The sequence below is a fragment of the Clinocottus analis genome, unplaced genomic scaffold, assembly GCF_023055335.1.
Source record: "Clinocottus analis isolate CAN_PGR_092001 unplaced genomic scaffold, fCliAna1.0.p SCAF_5, whole genome shotgun sequence".
Lineage (NCBI taxonomy): Eukaryota > Metazoa > Chordata > Actinopteri > Perciformes > Cottidae > Clinocottus > Clinocottus analis.
The window spans coordinates 20,405,921-20,426,630 of NW_027176207.1; the positions used below are offsets into that span (position 1 = coordinate 20,405,921).

The window sequence follows — 20,710 nt, forward strand, 5'->3', positions numbered from 1 at the left end:
CGCTCGTTCGGCTTTCACAGAATTACACAACGTTTAAAATTGTCCGGTTTATGGTTGCACGCTCTCAAGGACATCTCGTGGTGACGCCGACTCACTTCCTAGAAACATCTTCAGTTGTCTGTTGTATACTTTGGAAAACAGCTGATTGCATCTCTGACCCCCGACCTGCAACGCTTCAACACATTTTTCAGAGTTTCGCTGATTTTTTTTTTTTTTTTATCAAATACAAGTCTGAAAAGAACTTTTGAAGCTGCTGAGGTGCGTTTATAAGACGTCTTATGACCTATAACTATATGGAGCTTCGATAGGTGGCCGTTGTATCAGAGGTGTGAGGAGAGTTGTGTTATATCTAAAAAAATAAATCCATAAACGTGTACGTAAAAGAGTATATATATATATATATATATATATATATATATATATATAAAAGAGTACATAAATCAATTAATGTGTACACACATTTGTAAATGAGTACACATATCTGTAAAAGTGTACCCAGATCTGTAAATGAGTAAATATATCGGTACAAGTGTACATATGTAAATGTGTACATGTATCTGTAATTATAAAAAATCTGTAAATGTGTATGCAAATCAATAAAATGTACCTCCAAATGATCAACATCTTAAAAAATCTGATTATTATTCTATTGATTTATAATGTTAATATACTTTGTACACGTGTCTTTTGCGAAACACGTGTGTGTTGATTTGTGTGTATACGACTTTGTTAATTGTAGTTTTGTAACAACTTAATAATAAAAACACATTTTATTTGAGGATGCCCTTTTCAAAAAACTCAAAAACACTTTAAAAAGTAGATGAAATATAATTAAAACACACTCATCACAGGAAGAGGAAAAGAGCATAAAGCATTGAACGCAGTCGTTGAGTTTAACAAAGGAAATAATTCAGACCTTGTACTGAAGATGCTTTTCAGATAAAAAGGTGCAGCAGAGTACTTTAGACTCTTAATACCTGAAGTACTGTATCTCCCTCTCTCTCTCTCTCTCTCTCTCTCTCTCTCTCTCTCTCTCTCTCTCTCTCTCTCTCTCAACAAACACATTATATATATATATATATATGTATTATATATGTATAATACATATATATAATACATATATATATAATATATGTATTATATATATATAATATATATATATGTATTATATATATGTATTATATATATATATATATATATATATATATATATATATATATATATATATATATATATATATAAAATGTGTTGTTTGTTGATGATGTAATGTTTGTTTTGAAACTATGGGCTGACTCTTTATTACTGAAAGAACTCTTTGTCGACTTCACAGGTAACTCATTGTGAGCATGTTGAGCTCTGATTGGCTCACGGGGCAGTAAATGAGGATTATTTTAGGAAAAGGGACCACTGCAGGTGGTGGTCAGTGGGATGGTTCAGAGATAAGCTCGCTCCGAAGTCCTTCTCCCGCGTCCACTTCTTTCTTCTTTTTTTGGGGACATTCGCGCGCGCACCTTCCCGACCAGCATGACCGACTATGAAGCCGCCACCGCCTTCCTCGGGGAGTGGGGCCGCTTCCAGCGGGAGGTGTTCTTCCTGCTCTGCCTGACCGTGGTCCCGAACGGGTTCACCGGCATGGCCATCGTCTTCGTCGGCGACACGCCGCCGCACGCGTGCCTCATCCCGGCGCACCTCAACCTCACCGCGGCGTGGAGGAACAGCAGCATCCCGCTGGAGGAGGAGAGCCGCGGCGGCGCGCTGGTGCGCAGCGCGTGCTCCAGGTACAACCTGCGAGACGTCAAGGGCTTCTCGGACAGGGGCTTGCTGCCCGGCGTGGACGTCGACCTGTCCAACGTGTCCACGGAGAGCTGCGTGGACGGGTGGGAGTACGACCGCAGCGTGTACGTCTCCACCATCATTACTGAGGTTGGTGCCACTGCGCGCTGCTGCTGCTGCTGCTGCTGCTGCTGCTGCTGCTGCTATTGCTGCTATTGCTGCTATTGCTGCTGCTGCTGCTGCTGCTGCTATTGCTGCTATTGCTGCTATTGCTGCTATTGCTGCTGTTGCTGCTGTTGCTGCTGCTGCTGCTGCTGCTGCAGGGAGGAAGAGGCTGCAGCTTCAGGGGAGCCTAATTAATGCACTTACGGGTGAGAATGACGTCACGATTGAGGTCACTTTACGGTGATGGGCATTTTTAATGGTTATTTTCCAGGCCTGGAAAAGTCCTAAAAAGTCCCAAAAGTTGTGTAAAAGTCCTGTAAATGTGTTATATTAACGTGTTCATGAGGTTCATTTACGCTGAGTCTGAAATACTTTTAAAAGAGGCTCAAAATATCAGCAGCATCTATATAAATGTTTATTCTTTTAATCAAACTATTGTCTCTCATTCATTTGAGTCATTTAAGGTTTACTGTATGCTTTGAATCCTCATTGTTAGTTTAAATACTACATTTGATCACTTTTTACTGTTCACACACACATTTCACACAATGTTTGCTCATGGACATTTGGTTAAACATCATGGGAATTTGCTTTAAAGTCATGGAAAACTATGGAAATTTGATGAAAATTATGGAAATTTTGTAAAAGTTTTGTGAAAATTATGAAAATTTGGTGGAAATTTTGTGAAAATTATTGAAATTTTGTGAAAATTATAGAAATTTGGGGAAAATTACGGAAATTTGGAAGTTTAGTGAAAATTATGGAAATCCACTGGTCATAGTGTGTATGAACCTTGACATATGTCACAACATAGAGGTGACTTATATAATATTAAAGTGAAGGTGAGGGGCTTTAAAACAATATTAAAATATATTTAGATTTGCATAACCAATCTCCTCAATATATCATTCTAGATATTGTACAAGTGAAAAGTGTTTCTGATATTTTGTCCACCCTCATTAGAATAGAATCTGTTTTTCAATATATTAAAAAAAGCCAAACAACATAAGGAAATGTTGTCTTTCAAAATTAATATTAAATTAAAATATTTGTTTTAATATGAGGGGGAAATGTTCTGCATATTGTAGAATATTAACTTTTATAACTAACTACGTGTTCCTGAAACGTATCTGTTATATTCATATATATATTTTATATATTTTTAAATGTGTGTGTGTGTGTGTGTGTGTGTGTGTGTGTGTGTGTGTGTGTGTGTGTGTGTGTGTGTGTGTGTAGTGGGACCTGGTGTGTGACAACAGATGGAAGAAGCCGTTAACGTCGTCCCTCTTCTTCTGTGGTCTCCTCGCTGGCTCGTTCATATCAGGGCAGCTTTCTGACAGGTTGGGACCAAACATTAACTTGTAGTTTGTCACACGACACATTGTGTCACGTTTTACGCTAAATAACAAAAACACAAACTAACCCCACACACACACGCGGAAGGTCACTCTGGTTCAGGGCCTTCTATAATGTTTAACTTTCGATCTCAACATAAAAACAAATCTGCACGGTTAGACAAAAGATCTGTTAATAATTGAAATGTTTTTGTCATCAACCAACACAACACATTTGTGTTGCCTTTTCGTAGTTTTCAGTGGAAAATCTGAGTAAAACGGCAAGAAAAAAAGGCACGTTTAAGTAGAGGGAAGTAGAGTCATTGATATAGACTTCTATACAACCAGAGGAGTCGCCTCCTGGTGGACAGTAGAGAGAATCCAGCTTTAACACATGAAGCATAGACTTCTATACAACCAGGAGTCGCCCCCTGGTGGTCAGGAGAGAGACTGCAGCTTTAACACATGAAGCATAGACTTCTATACAGCCAGAGGAGTCGCCCCCTGGTGGTCAGGAGAGAGACTGCAGCTTTAACACATGAAGCATACTTCTATACAACCAGAGGAGTCGCCGCCTGGTGGTCAGGAGAGAGAATGCAGCTTTAACACATGAAGCATAGACTTCTATACAACCAGAGGAGTCGCCCCCTGGTGGTCAGGAGAGAGACTGCAGCTTTAACACATGAAGCATAGACTTCTATACAACCAGGAGTCGCCCCCTGGTGGTCAGGAAAGAGAATGCAGCTTTAACACATGAAGCATAGACTTCTATACAGCCATAGGAGTTGCCCCCTTGTGGACAGTACAGAGAATGCAGCTTTAACACATGAAGCATAGACTTCTATACAACCAGGAGTCGCCCCCTGGTGGTCAGGAAAGAGAATGCAGCTTTAACACATGAAGCATAGACTTCTATACAACCAGAGGAGTCGCCCCCTGGTGGTCAGGAGAGAGAATTCAGCTTTAACACATGAAGCATAGACTTCTATACAACCAGAAGCATTGGCTTCACTCGGCATAACCACCTGGTAATGACTCGGTCATTCACTTTCACACTTTGTGTCCCTTTTTTTTTTCCAGGTACGGGAGAAAAATAGTGTTGTTTGTTGCCATGGCGATGCAGACGGTGTTCACGTTCATCCTGGCGTTCTCTCCGTCCTGGATCATGTTCTGCGTCACGTTCTTCGCTGTCGGCCTGGCGCAAATCTCCAATTTCGTGCCTGCGTTTGTGCTGGGTACGCCTCAAACCCTCCGCAGTGGTGTTCAACGGGGTTTGTTTCTTTTTCACGACGATGCAAAAGACGTTCTTCTCCGTGTTCACCAGGGACGGAGATGTTGGCGCCCGGCGTGCGGACGGTGTTCTCCACAGCCGGTGTGAGCATCTTCTTCGCGGCGGGCTACATGCTGCTGCCGCTGTTCGCTTATTTCATCACAGACTGGAGGAAGCTTCTGCTAGCAGTCACGATGCCCAGCGTCCTCATTGTGCCTTTCTGGTGGTAGGTAGGTGTGTGTGTGTGTGTGTGTGTGTGTGTGTGTGTGTGTGTGTGTGTGTGTGTGTGTGTGTGTGTGTGTGTGTGTGTGTGTTGATGCTACTTCATTTAAGGACTTTCTTCGTCAGTGATGACGGGTGGTTAGCTTACTCGCTAGTCAGGTTTTGTTGTTTTTCCTGCAACATTATATATCTGGATAGATTGTTTTGCAAAAATGTTTTGTCAATGAATCTATGTGATAAGCGAGTGTTTAAAATTAGTGATTAGTGATTAAATTTGGGTTTTTTTCCCTTGGAAATAATTAGCTATTTATTATAAAAGTGTATCTCATTACAAATAGTGCATATCTACAGATGGGGACCTTTTTGCACCAATTAAAAAACACACAAAAACAAACTTATTGTGTCTGTTGGTCTATTTAGCTTTTAGATGAAACGCGCAACAATAATTTCATGATTTTTAAGTTGAAGCGACTCCTGAAAATCTGCTTCAGGCTGGTAAATTTGTGGCTCAGTCGTTAGCATACCCGTCTATCAATCAAAGAGATGGTGGTTCGCTCCGCGGCTACGCTAGTCCACGTCAATTTACTGTTGTTTTTTTAAAAAAAAAAAGCTTTTGAGATTGATAACCTAAAAGGTATGAATGCTGTCTTTAATCATTGTATAAGGATACGTTAAGTCATATATTAAACAAAAATGCCAAAGACTTAATGATGAATATCTGCAGCTAAAATTGCTTTGGCTTGTCGGTCAGACTAAACACGTCGTTTTCCCGCCACTATTTCTAATAACAATCAATAGACTGGCAACTGAATCAATAATGAAACATGTTGTTGCATTTTTTTTTTCATATGAACGAATACATATTCATCATCGTGGTCTAATAACCACAATATCATCAGCTCATACCGAGTTTATGAAGGCGTTACAGCCGTTTTCCTTTGTTTCATCGGCGCCTCTCTCTGAGTCAGGTTCGTCCCAGAGTCTCCTCGCTGGCTGCTCTCTCAGGGGCGAGTGGAGGAGGCCGAGGCCATTTTGAGAAACGCCGCCAAGAAGAACGACATCGAGCCGCCGCCGGTCATCTTCGGTCCTTCGCAGGTGAGAAACGTGGCTCATGTGTGGTGAAGATGCGTAAACACCAAGGGCACGGAGTCATTCATACTTTATACGATAAGAATCCTGACATTTCCGTCTTTTGACTTACTTAGTAAGATAAATGTGTCTCTCTTTGTCATTGCATTGCTGAGATTATCAGTAATCAGCATTGTTTTAAACGTATGTCTTTTCATTTATTTGCTACATTTCGTTTAAGTCAAACCCGAAGAAGGATCACTTCCATCCAGTGAGGCATCAATTATTACAGGTTTTTTTCCGGTTTGTCACTGGGGAATGACCAGAACACTGGTTTTGGCTCGAGATAACGCCAGGTTAATCCTCAAGCTCTAATAAGTAAACCAAAAATGAGTGGTTTGGTTAACACCTTCTCTTTTTGTAAATCTTTCTCTTATGACTTTGACATCATGGTGTACCTCTTTAGGGTTCACTGATCAGAGGAAAATATCATTCTTACGTGCAGGAGTGAACTGGAAGGCAGCGGACATAGACTTTGCCAAGATGTAACCTCGAATGAATCATTTAAAATACAAAACTTTAACCTGCAGGAGAGTGTTTTGGGGAATAAAGGCTCAGGACTCTGGTTTCTTGTCACGGCAGTTGTGATTTAGTACAATATAGTATTAAAACTGGAGGAACAATCCAAGATATAATAACTCTGCTTGTAGCAGCATTTATATTTAAGCAATAACGGACGAGAGGCAGTACGTTATCGTCAATAATGTACTGTCCAAGGGTGTTGCAGGCGACACACGTTTGGTAACTGTCGAGCTTGAAATGACAACTAACGGTCGCACAATTTAAACCTCCCTGTGGTTTTGAGTGCGCTCTGGTGAACGTAAACAGGTTGTACAGTACTTTATGGCTGAATAAAGTACGCCCCCGTGACTCACTCTCAACCAATCAGAACGCTTGATTTGATCCACCCCGTATTATAATTGTAATTAAAGTCTGGATGACACTGCATTTTTTGGATTAACGCTATTTGACGGTAAAAAAAAAAGAAGATTGACGCATCGTCTCATCAACAAAAACAATCCTTGCACGATTGGTTCGTTAAAGAATGGTCAGCAGATACAAAGCTGGACATTTTACCGTGTAAAATATAAACCTGTGAACTCACTCTTTACTTGCCATCTTTTTCCTAATTACCACAATGATCGCCTCCTCAGCGTCTCATTGCGCAGTGAACCTTTGCCTCCATTAAGCCTGTCGGTAGTACACGTGTGAGCACGTGTTCGTCTCTCTGATGAAATGATTTCTTGCCTGATGGCTGTGCCTGCTCGGTGTTTGTTGTTTCTCTCCCTCCGCCGCCCCACAGAAAGAACTTCAGTGCGAGACGAGGAAGGCCCACAACATCTGTGACCTGCTTCGTTCCCGAAACATCCGCTGGATCTCGCTCACGCTGTGGCTGGTCTGGTGAGTCCCTGCTGTCGCGCCTGACCTCCACATTCAGCACAGTGACCCCCTCCCCTCTCACCCTCACACACACAAATACACACACCTAAGCACACACACGTGGACGTATAATGAACACACGCAGTCTCCGTTCATGCATCACCTCGACCGCATGTCAGTCCATTTCACTAACAACAAATAATGACCTGTCAGGTGCTGTGAAGTGTGCGATGGAGATCGAAAACCAGGTTGTATAACTGCACAGTTTGCCCTGTATTCTCTTCCAGTACTCATATCCCCACAAATACAGCGGGATTATCTGCGTCTTGCAGAAAAATAAAAGTTGTGCGGATGGGTAAACGTAATTGACGAACTTTATACAATCAAAAATAGAACCAACGATGCAGACGCCATGTTTTTCTGATCATTGCAACTGAAGGGTTTTTATTTGCTGTCATTAATGCAGTGCTGAGAAACAGGCTGCAAAAACAACACCATGTCACATTTTAAGCCGATACATGCAACAAAAGCTTTCATTTAAAGTAATATTTTTGGCCACTTGATGGATGAAAGTCAACTTTTAAGACTTCTATTCGGTCATTTTTGGTCTCCTCAGGGAAATAAATGGATCTTTAGCTGTTAAAAGCTAAAGATGTTTAAGAGCTAATGCCTAACTTTACTTCCTTGTACTGCGCAGTTAGCATAAATTGGGGTTTTAGCGTTTTTGAATTGAAAACAGCTGCCTTCTGCAGCAAAATGGGAAGGTTACGATATCGTAACTCTAGTTCTATAACCACAAGCGGAGCCCCTCTACAGAACTTTATAGGTAATATTCGGTTTATGTGGTAGAAAGTGAAAGTCCATCTGTTCTTCTACAACCTTTTATTCACCCCAATTATTTCACATTCACATTACTCTTTCAATAGCTGACAGTGTTTCGAGACAACACAATAAAAAACACTTTCTATCGCCGCAGGAACACCGTGGCCATCGCTTACTTTGCTCTTTCCCTGAACACGGCGAACCTTCACGGTGACGCATACTTCAACTGTTTCGTGTCGGCCGTGGTCGAGATACCAGCCTACATCATGTCCTGGGCCATGTTTCGCTGGTGCTCCAGACGGCTGAGTCTTTTCTCAACGCTCTTCATGGGAGGAGTGTTTCTACTCTTCAAACAGCTCGTACCAGCAGGTACGACGCTTCAATGGGCAATGTTCTAGCGCTACAGGAAAGCTGCCACTTGTTTATCCGTTTGTAAGCAGAAGTTGACGCGAATTGTCTGAGTTTCCTTTTTTATGTGTCCCTCAGGGCAAAAATAATGCCAGTGGAAAGTTAATTAGGAGCCTTTATTGGTGGTGGTTACAGATTACATGCATTCAAAACAGTAGGAGTGACTTTAAAATGTCCACACAAAAAACTTTGTAACCTGAAACTAACTGTTTGCAGATGTGTTGCCTCAACCTACATTTTTATAGTTTTGTTGCCTTAACCTAACTGTTAGTGGTTGTGTTCCCTCAACCTAACTATTAGTAGTTGTGTTGCCTCAACCTAACTGTTAATGGTTGTGTTGCATCAACCTAACTATTAGTAGTTGTGTTGCCTCAACCTAACTGTTAATGGTTGTGTTGCATCAACCTAACTATTAGTGCTTTTCATGCCCCAAACTACCCTTTCATAGTTGTGTTGCCTTAACCTAACTGTTAGTGGTTGTGTTGCCTAAACCTAACTGTTAATGGTTGTGTTGCCTTAACCTAACTGTTAGTGGTTGTGTTGCCTAAACCTAACTGTTAATGGTTGTGTTGCCTTAACCTAACTGTTAGTGGTTGTGTTGCCTAAACCTAACTGTTAATGGTTGTGTTGCCTTAACCTAACTGTTAGTGGTTGTGTTGCCTAAACCTAACTGTTAATGGTTGTGTTGCCTTAACCTAACTGTTAATGGTTGTGTTGCCTTAACCTAACTGTTAATGGTTGTGTTGCCTCAACCTAACTGTTAGTAGTTGTGTTGCCTCAACCTAACTGTTAATGGGTTTGTTGCCTCAACCTAACTGTTAGAGGATGTATTGCCCAAACCTAGCCATGAGTGGTTTTGTTGCTTCAACCCAACTTTCATTCACACAAAACCAACAAATAGACCTTTTGTGGTCATTTCACAAACTAAGACTGTTTATTTATACAATATGTTCAGACGTTAAATTATGGACATGCGGCTCTACCCTTTAACTTTAACATTTCACATATATTATCTCACTCTGTGACGCTTTATCCCTTCTAGACCTGACGCATCTTTCCATAACGTTGGAGATGATGGGGAAGTTTTCTGTGACGGCGGCGTTTGCGATCGTGTACGCATACACAGCCGAAATCTACCCAACCGTGCTGAGGACCACGGCGGTGGGCACCTGCTCAATGGCCTCCAGATTTGGCAGCATCATTGCCCCGTACTTCATCTACTTAAGTAAATATGCCCCAGTGTTCAGGTTCCCGTTTTTCTTCTGAATTTCTTTCGCTTTAATTCTCCCTTGCATGGAAGTGACCGGAGTTATTTGGACTAACCGCGAAGAACAGCTGTTTCTTTCCCGAACTGACAGAAACAAGATGGCTGACAAGAAGCCGGTGCCTCTACGGAAACAAAACAACGAGGAACAAAAGTTAACAGAACAAAAACACAATAGTCTGCTGCAAACCGCTTTCAGTTCAAATTTAGAAGTTTCTTTTGGATCGGATTCAAACTGCCGATGCAGCCACATCGAAGTACTTTTACACCTTTTGTCTCTTTGTTTTCCGAACCGCTCTGGCCTCGGTTGTTTTTCACCGTCTCCGTCTTTCATGTTGTTGCCACAGGAAGCTATTCAGTTTCACTGCCTTACATCCTGATGGGAAGTATTACGGCTCTGTCGGGGTTGCTGAGTCTCCTGCTGCCCGAGAGCTATGGAATGCCTCTGCCCGACACCATCGCTCACATGCAACACTTCCCCGGGTAAGACAGCCGTACGCCTCCTTGAGACCAGCTTTATTACAGAGTCAGATTCATCAATGGTGTGTTTTCATAGAGTTCTCCATTTCTATGTCCAGTCAACGTTTCATTTTCTCCTGTCATGAGGAATTATCTCATTCATGCTAGTTTTAAATATAGACTAGACAGTTTTATTCTAACTCACCAATTTATTTTTCACCAACAGAAAACAGCATTTTTATGTCGCTTTGGACAAAAGTAACAATAAATGTCAAAATGACAAAACAAATGCGAAAAAAACTTTTTTTTTTTTTTTTTTTGCAAAAGTGCCAGATTCAAAATGATTTACTGCGTGTTCGCACAAAAACATGTATCCCATTGATTGTCTAACAGTCCAGCTTGACCGGCTGTAGATAGATTGCACAATAAGTGACACAAAGAGTAACCCAGTTAAAGGCAAACACAACTGAACCTGGAGATTTTGGGCTATTTTGCTTCCGTAACACGTCTTCTTTCAGACTGGTGGAAAGAAAACATCCAAAACACACGTTGTGGTGTTTATTTTACTACTTTACCTATTTGCATCAGTCTGTTTCTCTATATATACACCAAGCTACCACGAGATAATGCCTCATTTGCATACTTAAACATAATATTTCTACTTGTAATACAATAAATAATCCTCTTAGTGTCAGTAATGAACTGGTGAAGTTTCATGTTGATATCTACGAGTTATTATTTTTGACCATATTCACCTGAAGGCCTCAAAAGGTTTGTAATGTAACTAAACATCTCTTGCTCGGACATATTACCTTTTATTTAATTGGAACTTGGAGTCATTCATTCATTTGAGCAGTTTTTGCCGGTTCTGCACTCGTTACGCGTCTGTTAATCATTCCTGTAACTGTGTCTGTTTGTTTTTTTAACTCAAGATGTTGTCAGAAGACACCGTACAAACTCACACACAGCGAAGAAAAGGAAAACGTCACAGACAGGAAGTCTTCGGTCGTCCCTTGAACGAGGAGCAGCGCCGATATCCGGCTTCTGGCGAATAACTGGACTTCCGTCACGTCTCCGTCCGTGTTGCTCGTCAGGAATAACTGAGGAGGATTCTTTCGTCACTGGAATTCTCCATGCGGCTGCGACAGGATCGAGGAACGCGACAGTTATTATATCTCCACGAAACTGGCATCAAAATACTGGAAAAAGAAAAGCACAACAGTTGTCTGCGCTAATCACGCTCAGCAGCAATGCAATCCTTATCATATTCACACAATACTGATATGCACAATGCAAAGATTCAATAAATGTAAAACAGAACCAGAACCAGTTTCTCATGTCACGCCATTGAATCAACTTGTGCTGAACATAGCTTGTGCAGTTAGAGTTAATAGTATTCATGAATAACTAATTTCAGTAATTATTTAGAGTTGTCTTTCAAAAAGCACCTTAGGGTTTGAATGTTCTCTTCTTGTGCAGAATGGACACTTCAAGCTGTAGTGACAAAAGACAAATGAACATCATGTGACTTTCTGAATACAGAAAAATCTATCTGAAAAAGCTGCAATTTTTGATATCTTTTCACTTTCTTGTTGTCATTTTCTTGCCTTTCTTGCCATTTTTTTTCAGCCACCATGACTGTCTACTAGATGATATTCAATGTTAATTAATTTTTTAATTTACCAGGAACAGTGCACATCAATCAACATTTCAGTTTCCACTTCAACGTAAATGTGCCAGAGTTCCCTCGAGAGCTGATCTTTGTCTGCAGTCTATATATAAGGGAATTGCCATAGGACGAGTTTACGATAATGTATGTGTTTTTAAAGGAACCCACCTTTTCTTTTTGGCATCTGTTGAATAGTTTGAGGTAGAGGTCGTCCGTAACTCTCTGGCAGGAAGAGCGCAGCAAAGGCAGACACAACAGCCAGAGTCCCCATTACAATATAAGGCAGGGCCTTAAATTATCCTCCTGTAAAAAGAGACATTTGGAGGAAGTCCTGTGTTTCTTGTGCACTGTAAACATTTACTGTATGTGAATTAATCAGCGTGTTTAGCATCCAAAAATAGTTGAAATCAGACGCTTATTTGTTTGAAGTTACTACAAGGAACTTTCATTTTGTGTTGGTTCTGGCGGTCCCTGTGGACAAAAGCGGTAGTGCACCCGAGCGCCAGAGTTCCTTTAGAAAAACTATAAATGGACCTAGCCTGGACAGTGAATTAAGATTTAAAAAATTAAGAAAGGCATCATAGGTAAATCCACCAGCAACTTCATTAAAAACCACCTAATTACTGAGTATTATGATAATAGAACGGTTTACTCACTTAGTTGTAACATAAAAGGTGCAATAGAACCTCCCACTCTGGCAATCACAGTGTACGTCCCTGTCACAGGAAATACAACATTTGTTTATTTAACAATATTGTATAAAATACTTTTCTCTTTCAGCCTGCCTCACTTTTGGAATTGTTGAATATGTATAACTTATAATGAGAAACCAACGTGTCAACTTAGGATAACTCTATCCGGATGATGGCATTGCGCCAGACGTGGGTCAAGTTGACCTCAGGAACCAGGCAGTGGTGATGAGGAGCGTCAGTCAAGAAGACGACGGAGAAAGAACCAAATCCATTGGGCAGAATGCTGGCACACAGCAGGAAGAAGACAACCTGCTGGAAACGTCCCCACTGACCCAGAAAAGCAACAGAGTCTTCATAATCCTTCATGGTCTCAGAGCCCGAAGAACCGTCACCTAGGCTGCCTTTATTGCATTTACTTATTTTTTTACTGCACCAGAAATGAGTTTTTCCCTCCACTCCCCTCACCGGCCGTACAGGCCACACCTTGTATGCTGGCATGCTCCCAGAGTTAACTAAAAAGAACATAACAAAACCCTGTGTGTTTATGATGTATTCTCAAAAGTCACCAATGACTTCCTCCTCTCCTCAGACTCTGGCCACCTCAACGTTCCCATTCTCTCCGATCTCACTGCAGCCTTTGACACCATCAACCACAGCGTCCTTCTTTCCCGCCTCGAATTGTCCCTCAACATCACTCTCCTGGCTCAAATCATATATCTAACAAACAGACAGCCAATCATCAGCACCAACAACTGCACCTCCGCCACTGATCCCCTGCCTCAAGGCGTCCCCCAGGGTTCGATGCTTGGTCCCCTTTCATTTATTCATGTGTTCTCAAAAATCTCAATGATCACACAGTAAAATCCACAGTGTTAAATATGCAGTGTCAAAGTGTCTTTCAGAGATAAAACAGGTGGTGTCAGAAGTGCTCTGAAAAGCCGCTCCCCTCTCGTCACCTCATTTCAGGATTTTTCATGGCGCCATTTTCTGAACAGACTGAGGTCACCTCGCTAACATTAACAGACAAGCTAATTGTGCACAGTGCAGTGTGCTGAAGTCGATATATCAGAAAAACTTTAAAACTGCTCCTCCTGATGTTTTCTGCTATAATATAAACATTTAGGCTAACTGTGTGTTTAACTAGTGAGTAACCAATGAGACTTGGAGACGTGTTTATACACACACACACACACACACACACACACACACATATATATATATATATATATATATATATATATATATATATATATATATATATATATATATACACACACATGTATATATATGTATATATACATACATATATATAGATATATGTATATATATACATATATATACACATACATATATATATACATATATATACATGTGCATATATATGTATATATACATATATATGCATATATATACATGTGCATATATATATGTATATATATTTATACATATATATACATATACATATTTATACATATATATACATATATTTACATATACATATATATATATATACATATACATATATATATATATATGTTTATCTTCATGAAACTGGAAGCTAATGATTTATCTGCATCCAAATATTGGAAACGGAAAAGCACAACAATTGTCTGCACTAATCGTGCTGAGCAGCAATGTAATCATACTTTTCACTCTTGTAAAAGATTCAAATGTGTGTAATAAAAAATTATAAGTTAAACAACACATGAAGATAAAACAGTGTTTCAATGAATTAACAATTTAATCAGAACCAGTAGCCACATTCACGATATCACGGTGCATCTTTTACATCATATTTGACACACACATGTTTTACCCTAACCCTAACCCTCACCCTTACCCTTACCCTTTCAGTTCATAATTCATTTTATAACCATATTTGTCATCTGAGATAACAAGCACAATTGGATTTCCCTCCAAATGTTTTAGTCTTGTTTTAATTCTTTTAATTTCCTTTCTTACTCATGTAATTCTGTTAAATCTACTGAACATAGCAAAGACACTTAATAGTAAAGTATTTATGAATAACTCTTTTTTTAAGAGTCGACTTTCAAAAAGCACCTGAGGGTTTTAATGTGCTCTTCTTGTGATGAATGGGCACTTCAAGCTGTAGTGACAAAAGAAAAATAAACAAATCATCACCAATACAGTATAAAATCTAGAAAAAAGCTGCAATGTTTGAATACCTTTTCACTTCTGTTCATTTGTGTTGCTATTTTCTTGCCTGATAAACAAACTTGTGGTAGTACAATAACTTGGTAGTATTTTCAGCAATGGTGACTGTCTACTAGATGTTATTCAATGTTAATTAATGTGTTAATTTACCAGGGGCAGTGCACATTAATCAACATTTCAGTTTCAGCCACAACGTAAATGTGCCAGAGTTCCCGAGAGAGCGGATCTTCGTCTGCAGTCTATATAAAGGTATTGACATAAGACAAGTTTACAAAAGCGTATGAATTACCTTTCTCTTTTTGGCATCTGTTCAATAGTTTCAGGTAGAGGTCGCCCGTAACTCTCTGGCAGGAAGAGCGCAGCAAAGGCAGACACAACAGACACAGTCCCTAATACAATATGAGGCAGGGCCATAAAGTATCCCCCTGTAAAAGAAGAAAAGGACATTTGGATGAAAAAAGTCCTGTGTTTATTGTGCACTGTAAATATTTACTGTATGTCAATTAATCAGCATGTTTAGCATCCAAACGACAGATGCTTATTTGTTTAAAGTTACTACTCGGAACTTTCATTGTGTGTTGATTCTGGCGGTCCCTGTGGACAAAAGTGGTACTGCATTCCTGGTATCTCAGCGCTGCATTTGACACGGTGGATTATGACATACTACTAGACAGACTGAAAGTCCTTTACAGTAATAGCAAATGATAACTTGGGTAAAAACAAATCATGGAACTACTGAGTAATTAAGATAATAGACCGGTGTACTCACTTAGTTGCAACAAAAAAGGTGCAATGCAACTGCCCACTTTGGCAACACCACCGCATGTCCCTGTTGCTGTGTTCCTTAGCACTGTTGGGTAAAGCTCTGCTGTGTAGCCATGCATCAGGGATGTACCACTGGTAATGACCAATTTACCCAGCATCTCCAGAGCAACAGCCAGTTCTGATAAACCTAAGAGGAAAGAAGAGTTTGTCTAAGAAAGTTCCTGCATGATCCACTCTGCAGCACATCAAAGAAACAGTCTAAAAGAGGAGTTCATTTTCACAGATTAAAGTCAGTCCACAGATATTGGGGAAACACTACTGCATATGATTTAAATAGCTCAAGACTACATCATTAGCTACTACAAGCATGAATTGGCCGAGCCTTTTGTTGGCGTGGGAGTTGCAATGTGTGCAATGTGGGCACCAGATTTTAAGAATTTTTAAGAAGATCTGCTTTCTAAATGTTATAGAAGTGAAATGCTGAATTGGTGGGCTGAAGATATTTGCTTGGAAATCTAAAAGTTGTAAGTCATGTCACGGCTTACTTTCAGGCACCAGTTGAACGAAAAACAGCAACAATCCTCCAAGGAGCAAAACAGAAACAACAGATAGCCGTCGTGGAAGGTATTGCAGCGCAAGCCAGCTGGTAGTGTATGCTGGTACCTCTACAGCTGCTGAGATGAAGCAACTGATGTAAGGGTTAGCGTGAAGTTGGGATGTGTTCAGGGACAAGCCATAATATCCGATATTCATACTGAACCTGGGAAGACATGAGATACAGACGACAGAGAGGTTTCAATGGACATCTGCAGAGAAACAACATTTGACACGACCATGATACTCAGGACTTTCAGTGAAAATACCAAACAAAAAAAGAGCGAAATAAAACGAAAGGAGGACAAAATCAAGTACTTTCATTGCTGTAAAAGAGCAAATATAAAACAAATACACTCACCACACCAGGCACATAATGAGCGTTGTGTTTCTGATGTTTTCTGTCCTCAGCAGGTCGAAGACATTGTGTTGTTGTTTCAGGTGTGTCTTTGACTCATCAGCCTGCAAGATACAACGCCTTCATCTCACCAGCAGTTCGGCATATCATCCCACTACTTTGGTCCAGAATTAAATATCTCAACAACTCCTGGAAGAATTGTCATGTACATTGCTGCCAATGGGATGAATTGTACGAACAATTTCGGGGTTCGGGGCAGACCTACATGTATGCTGTAATCTTCAAAGATGACAAGTGGAGCATCAACTTTGTTCCACTTAGCAGCCTTTCTTACAATGTTCTCAGCCTCCTCCACTCTTCCCTGAGAGAGCAACCAACGAGGAGACTCTGGGATGAGCCTGCCTCAGTTTTCAACAGAGAAACAAACAGGATTAGATGGAGAAATCTGGACGGGTGACTGATAGGAATGGCCTGAATTCTGAAATTGAGAAATGCTTTGTTGACTTTTGTGTTGATCATGGACTGTCAGAACAGACACAATGATCAATCAGAGGGTTAATCATTAGTGCACTTGATACTAGAACCAGGACTGCTGTAATCCTGTAATTTCCCCACTGAGGAACTAAAAAAGGATTATATTATCTCTTATCTTGAGACACTGTACCAAAGATCGATGATCGACTTTGAGGTTGTATCGTCAAATCTGAGGCCATATAGCTGAGACAATCGGGTGGAGCCGAGATGTCAGCTGTCAAATGTGTGACCTGTTGTGGCGATAACTTTAGAGCCCGCTATTGGACACCAGTGGAAAAGAAGGCCGTAAAACTGAAGATGGACGCCGTTTGGTATGGGTTACCCCAGAGAACGAATTAGGATCAGGCTGGATCAGAGGGTCTTAAAGGGTGAATAATAATATAACATAATAATTTCTATAGTAAAAGAGCCAAATTATTATTTTAATTTTCTGACAGGAGCAAAGTTATGACATTTATGGTGTAATTTAAGGTACTGTGGTTCCAGCACCTGCAGTGATAAGCAGTGGAGTTGAGTGCATTGTAAGCCGGACAACAGTCAAAAAGATGGGAACTCGGGGGTGCTGACCCTTTGCATCACAGACTGGTTCTGAGGACGTGGAACATCAACTTTAGTGTTGGTAATGAATTAGAGCAGGTGCAGGAAGTTGAGCTGTACGTATACAGTTCGGCTCAACCCTACACATAACACTGAATGTGGAACCAAGCTCCTGGGGAATTCTCTCCTTTTCTGGAAAAAGGTACCAGGGAAAAAGGTACCAGATATTCACAGACGGCCGAGTGCTGGTGCTGCTGAAGAGGGATGCCTCTTTGGAAATCTGGATCGCCCAGGAAGATCCCCCAGGAAGTGCAATGTTGCTGAAGTGAGGCGTATCTGGACGATCTCGCTTAACCTTTTGCCATTTATGTCCCCTCATCCTTCTACCGGGTAAGAGGGAAGTAAATGGATGGATGATATAAGTAACCTTAACATGAAAATATGTTTAACTGTCATGAGCACAACCTACCACCAGAGCGGGATGTAGAGCAGGCCAGGCAGAGAGACAGCCAACACGAGAGATTTCCAGTCCCTTAAAAAGTAAGCAAAAAGAGGCAGCATCATGTAGCCAAAGGCAAACCCCAGACACACACCCAGTGAGGAGAACAAGACCTTTGGTTTGCCAGTCAAGATCTCATTGCCTGAAAGAGAGAAAAATGCAGGTAAACAGGTGAAGTTAGCTGTAACAACAATACAGCAAGACTTGCACGATATGTACTTTGTTCAACATCACTAACTAACTGTAGATAAGTAATATTTGTTCTAAAGCAGAAAATGTACACATTTACCCAGCACAAAGGCAGATACATAGTTGGAGATATGTCCCATACTGCTGATGAAGGAGAGGATGGCGAAAGCAAGCCATGAAGGTGAGAAGACTTGAAAAAAAGCAAAAATTGTCTGAAGTGCCATTGTGGCAAAGAAAACAGGCTTCCTTCCAAACCTAGAATGAGAAGTCAAACGACGAGATAAGAGCAATTCTTTTAATTATTTACAGTACCGGTTGCTAAAGATCTGATAAGTTTATGTGTATCTTTTTATTTTTAATCTACTGTTTTGTCTTTATTCGGCCAAAGTTAAACAAGGACATTTTCACCAAAAATGTAAAGGTTCTAAGAATATTACACTTTTATAATTTCATTATGAGTTGATGTGTTCAGTGCCTGTCTGAGAGCTGTCCTGAGAAGAAGGCTCCAACAAGGACTCCCAGGTAGTAAACCGTTGAGGTGAACGGCTGCTTCCACTGCTCTCGACACACCAGATCAAACTATCCATGCACAAGAACAAAGAAAAATCTATTCTTAGCGAAACATAGGAAACAGTTGAGTATGTGTTTCATTTTAGTCACTGAACTGTAGTGTAGTATACAACACCCCTCACCTCGGAGACGATGGTGGACTGGTAGACGTCTCTGCTGTAGCTCCAGCCGTCCACACAGCCCTCCTGCTCCAGGTCCGTGAGGTTGACGTCTCGGCCAGGAATGAATCCCCGAGCAGAGAGATTTCTGACCACGTCCAGCCTGAACCTGCTGCATCTGCTCAGCTGCTGTTTCCCATTCACCACCTGACACAAACTTCTATTAGTGGCATTAGTAACATTTCAAATAACACCGAAAACCGTAGCGGGACCACTTCATAAGACTCCTTAAACTTTATACAGCAGATGCAGAACAATGCATCGACTTGAAAGCCACACATTTGATCATTACTATGATAAACATATGTAAAATAACTACCTCTATCGGGATGATGGCATCGCGCCAGTCTTTGGTCAAGTTGACCTCAGGAACCAGGCAGTGGTGATGAGGAGCGTCAGTCAAGAAGACGACGGAGAAAGAACCAAATCCATTGGGCAGAATGCTGGCACACAGCAGGAAGAAGACAACCTGCTGGAAACGTCCCCACTGACCCAGAAAAGCGACGGAGTCTTCGTAATCCTTCATGGTCTCAGAGCCCGAAGAACCGTCACGTAGGCTGCCTTTATTGCATTTACTTATTTTTTTACTGCACCAGAAAGGAGTTTTTCCCTCCACTCCCCTCACCGGCCGTACAGGCCACACCTTGTATGCTGGCATGCTCCCAGAGTTAACTAAAAAGAACATAACAAAACCCTGTGTGTTTATGATGTATTCTCAAAAGTCACCAATGACTTCCTCCTCTCCTCAGACTCTGGCCACCTCTACGTTCCCATTCTCTCCAATCTCACTGCCGCCTTTGACACCATCAACCACAGCGTCCTTCTTTCCCGCCTGGAATTGTGGCTCAACATCGCTCTCCTGGCTCAAATCATATATCTAACAAACAGACAGCCAATCATCAGCACCAACAACTGCACCTCCGCTACTGCTCCCCTGCCTCAAGGCGTCCCCCAGGGTTCGATGCTTGGTCCCCTTTCGTTTATTCATGTGTTGTCAAAAGTCTCAATGATCTACTCCTCTCCTCACACAGTAAAATCCACAGTGTTAAAAATGCAGTGTCAAAGTGTCTTTCAGAGGTATTTCAACAACAGCTTGAGTAAGATGCCACCTAGTGTTGGTGTTACTTTACGGAGTTAAAACAGGTGGTGTCAGAAGTGCTCTGAAAAGCCCCTCCCCCCCTCACCTTTTTCAGGATTTTTCATAGCGCCTTTTTCTTAACAGACTGAGGTCACCTCGCTAATATTTACAGACAAGCTAATTGTGCACAGTGCAGTGTGCTGAAGTCCATACATCAGAAAAACTTTAAAACTATTTCTCCTGATGTTTTCTGCTATAACATAAACATTTAGGCTAACTGTGTGTTTAACTAGTGAGTAACCAATGAGACTTGGAGACTTGTTTATATACACACATTATATATATATATATATATATATATATATATATATATATATATATATATATATATATATATATTCACACATATATATACATATATATGTATATATATACACATACATATATATACATACATATATACACATATATATATACATATACATATGTATGCATATATATATATATATACATGTACATATGTATGCATATATATATATAAATACATATATATATACATATATATATATAAATATACATATACATACATATACATATATACATACATATACATATACATATACATATATATATATATATATATATATATATATATATATATATATAT

General features: G+C 40.5%; 2 protein-coding genes across 2 annotated transcripts; one reads left to right on the forward strand and one right to left on the reverse strand.

Annotated features, from left to right (window-relative positions):
* Positions 1-1,424: 1,424 nt before the first annotated feature.
* Positions 1,425-11,878, forward strand: LOC137802417 (organic cation/carnitine transporter 2-like). The gene is made up of 10 exons (XM_068600254.1): positions 1,425-1,923; positions 3,175-3,278; positions 4,353-4,507; positions 4,597-4,768; positions 5,733-5,859; positions 7,196-7,293; positions 8,249-8,463; positions 9,545-9,727; positions 10,114-10,249; positions 11,158-11,878. Exons 1-10 carry the CDS (start codon positions 1,525-1,527, stop codon positions 11,240-11,242), a joined length of 1,674 nt encoding a protein of 557 aa, XP_068456355.1. The 5' UTR covers positions 1,425-1,524; the 3' UTR covers positions 11,243-11,878.
* On the reverse strand, positions 11,650-19,491 carry LOC137802418 (organic cation/carnitine transporter 2-like). Its single transcript, XM_068600255.1, has 11 exons — positions 19,285-19,491; positions 18,930-19,112; positions 18,713-18,816; positions 18,338-18,492; positions 18,019-18,190; positions 16,744-16,876; positions 16,482-16,582; positions 16,072-16,286; positions 15,531-15,713; positions 15,051-15,186; positions 11,650-11,719 (listed from the first exon to the last, which is right to left on the reverse strand). The coding sequence occupies exons 1-11, from the start codon at positions 19,489-19,491 to the stop codon at positions 11,650-11,652; spliced, it is 1,659 nt and encodes a 552-aa protein (XP_068456356.1).
* Positions 19,492-20,710: the final 1,219 nt, after the last annotated feature.